This window comes from Salvelinus sp. IW2-2015, unplaced genomic scaffold (genome assembly GCF_002910315.2).
Source record: "Salvelinus sp. IW2-2015 unplaced genomic scaffold, ASM291031v2 Un_scaffold7442, whole genome shotgun sequence".
Taxonomy (NCBI): domain Eukaryota; kingdom Metazoa; phylum Chordata; class Actinopteri; order Salmoniformes; family Salmonidae; genus Salvelinus; species Salvelinus sp. IW2-2015.
Genome location: NW_019948702.1, coordinates 4,359 through 6,635, shown reverse-complemented (window position 1 = coordinate 6,635; position 2,277 = coordinate 4,359). Strand labels below are relative to the sequence as shown.

General features: G+C 47.3%; 1 protein-coding gene across 1 annotated transcript; it reads left to right on the top strand.

Annotated features, from left to right (window-relative positions):
- Positions 1–395: 395 nt before the first annotated feature.
- LOC112079267 (signal-induced proliferation-associated 1-like protein 2) lies at positions 396–1,497 on the top strand (the record flags this gene model as incomplete). Its single annotated transcript, XM_024145262.1, has 2 exons — positions 396–564; positions 817–1,497. Coding segments are annotated over 2 exons (850 nt in total), but the record flags the coding sequence as incomplete, so codon positions are not given.
- Between the last annotated feature and the right edge of the window lie 780 nt (positions 1,498–2,277).

Below are 2,277 nucleotides of genomic sequence, written 5' to 3'. Positions count from 1 at the left end.
CTCTCTTCTCTCTCTCTCTCTCTCTCTCTATCTCTCTCTCATCTCTTCTCTCTCTCTCTCTCTTCTCTCTCTCTCTCTCTCATCTCTTATCTCTCTCTCTCTCTCTCTCGTCTCTGTCTCTGTGTCCATGCTCTCTCTCACTCTTCACTCTCCTCTCTTTCACTAGGTTCTCTGGCTCTGTTCTTGTTCATCTGCATCACTTTCGTTACACAAACTCCTCCTTCTCTGGCTCACTTCTTCTCCCCGCGCATCACTCTCTCTCTCTGTCTCTCTCTCTCTCTGTCTGTCTCTCTCTCTCTCTCTGTCACTCTGTCTGTCTCTATGTGTGTCTCTCTCTCTGTCTCTTCATTCGTCCCATCAAGGACTATAATGGTTGCTATCCCTTTGTGCTGCAGACGGCCACCCAGATCTCCAGAGGGGAGATAGTGAGGATGACAGGGTACGACTACGTGGATCCCTCCATCTTCTACTCCAGAGAGCGAGAGAAGAACTTCATGGGACGCCTGAGATCTGACTCATCTGAGACCTCTGTGTTCAGGAAGCTGAGGACCATCAAGAGCGAAGGTCTGTAGAGGTCTCCAAGTCTAGTTTTTAATACATGTAGCACATCTTTCAATGAAAAGCGTGTTATAAATAAAAAGTATTATTAATATTGTTATTATTGAAGGTGCCGGTTCAGGCTGTATACGCACCTGCTAATTTCCACTGTATCTAGATTAGGTTTCTATTTAAACTCTGATTCTGTCTGCATATTCTGCTTATTGTTGTCGTCCAGCACCATTTAAATGTGAGGAGATTGTGTGTCTGATTGTGTAGGAGACGGGTTCAGGCTGTCTCTGGATCAAGATGACAGGAGACCCCTCAGCTTCCAGAAGTGTTTTGCCCACTACGACGTGCAGAGTGTCCTGTTCAACATCAGTGAGGCTGTGGCCAGTAGGGCCACTCTCAGCCAGAGGAAGAACACAACCACTGGCGCCTCGGCTGCTTCACAGTACCAAGCTGGAGCCAGAGGGGGTGGTGGAGCTCCATGTTTAGGACCGGGACTTGGGCCGGGAGGTGGCCCGGGGACAGGGGTAGGACTGGGGGCAGATGGAGGCCTGGGAGGTGGTCTTAGTAGTGGAACTACCAATACCTCCATGTTTGAGTCTCCTCTGGGTTCCCGAGAGGACCTGAACCCCAAAGAGAACCTGGACCAGGACGAGGGCGACGGGAAGAACAACGGACTAGTCCTGGGGTGCCCCCACTTCCGTAACGAGATCGGTGGAGAAGGGGAGCGCAGGATCAGTCTCTCCAGGGCTAACAACGCCTCTCACAGCGGTGGAGGAGAGAGCTGCAGCTTCGAGTCCTCCCTCTCGTCCCACTGTACCAACGCTGGGGTGTCAGTGTTGGAGGTCCCTCGAGAGAGCCAGCCGATACACAGAGAGAAGGTGAAGAGATACATCATAGAACACATTGATCTGGGAGCGTTCTACTACCACAAGTTCTTCTATGGGAAAGGTAAGAATTACGTTCCTGCATTACATTGATGGAAGATAAGAATCTATCTGCAATTTTAAAGCTGATCAACTCCCTAAAAAATATATATATACAGTTGATGTCGGAAGTTTACATACACCTTAGCCAAATACATTTAAAGTCAGTTTTTCACAATTCCTGATATTTAATCCGAGTAAGAATTACCTGTCTTAGGTCAGTTAGGATCACCACTTTATTTTAAGAATGTGAAATGTCGGAATAATAGCAGAGAGAATTATTTATTTTAGCTTCTATTTCTTTCATCACATTCCCAGTGGGTAAGAAGTTTACATACACTCAATTAGTATTTGGTCGCAATGCCTTTAAATTGATTAACTGGGTCAAACATTTCGGGTGGCCTTCCAGAAGAGTCAAGTTTGTAGGCCTCTTGCTCGCACACACTTTTTCAGTTCTTGTCACGCGGGACTAATTGGGTGAAAGAAATCAGACGCAGAGAGAAAAATATTCCTTTTACTGCTTCACAAAAAATCATAAGCCCGAACATACAGGGCGCAGAGAAACACTTCAAAAAACCCAAAACACACGCACGTAACAAAACAAGGGCGGGTCAAACTCCTAAATAAAGGGAAGCTCATTACGCAACCAAAAAAAACACAGGTGCAACTAATCAGATAACACAAACAGACAAACGAAAAGGGATCGGTGGCGGCTAGTAGGACGGTGACGACGACCGCCGAGCACCGCCCGAACAGGCAGGGGAGCCAACTTCGGCGGAAGTCGTGACAGTTCTGCACATACATT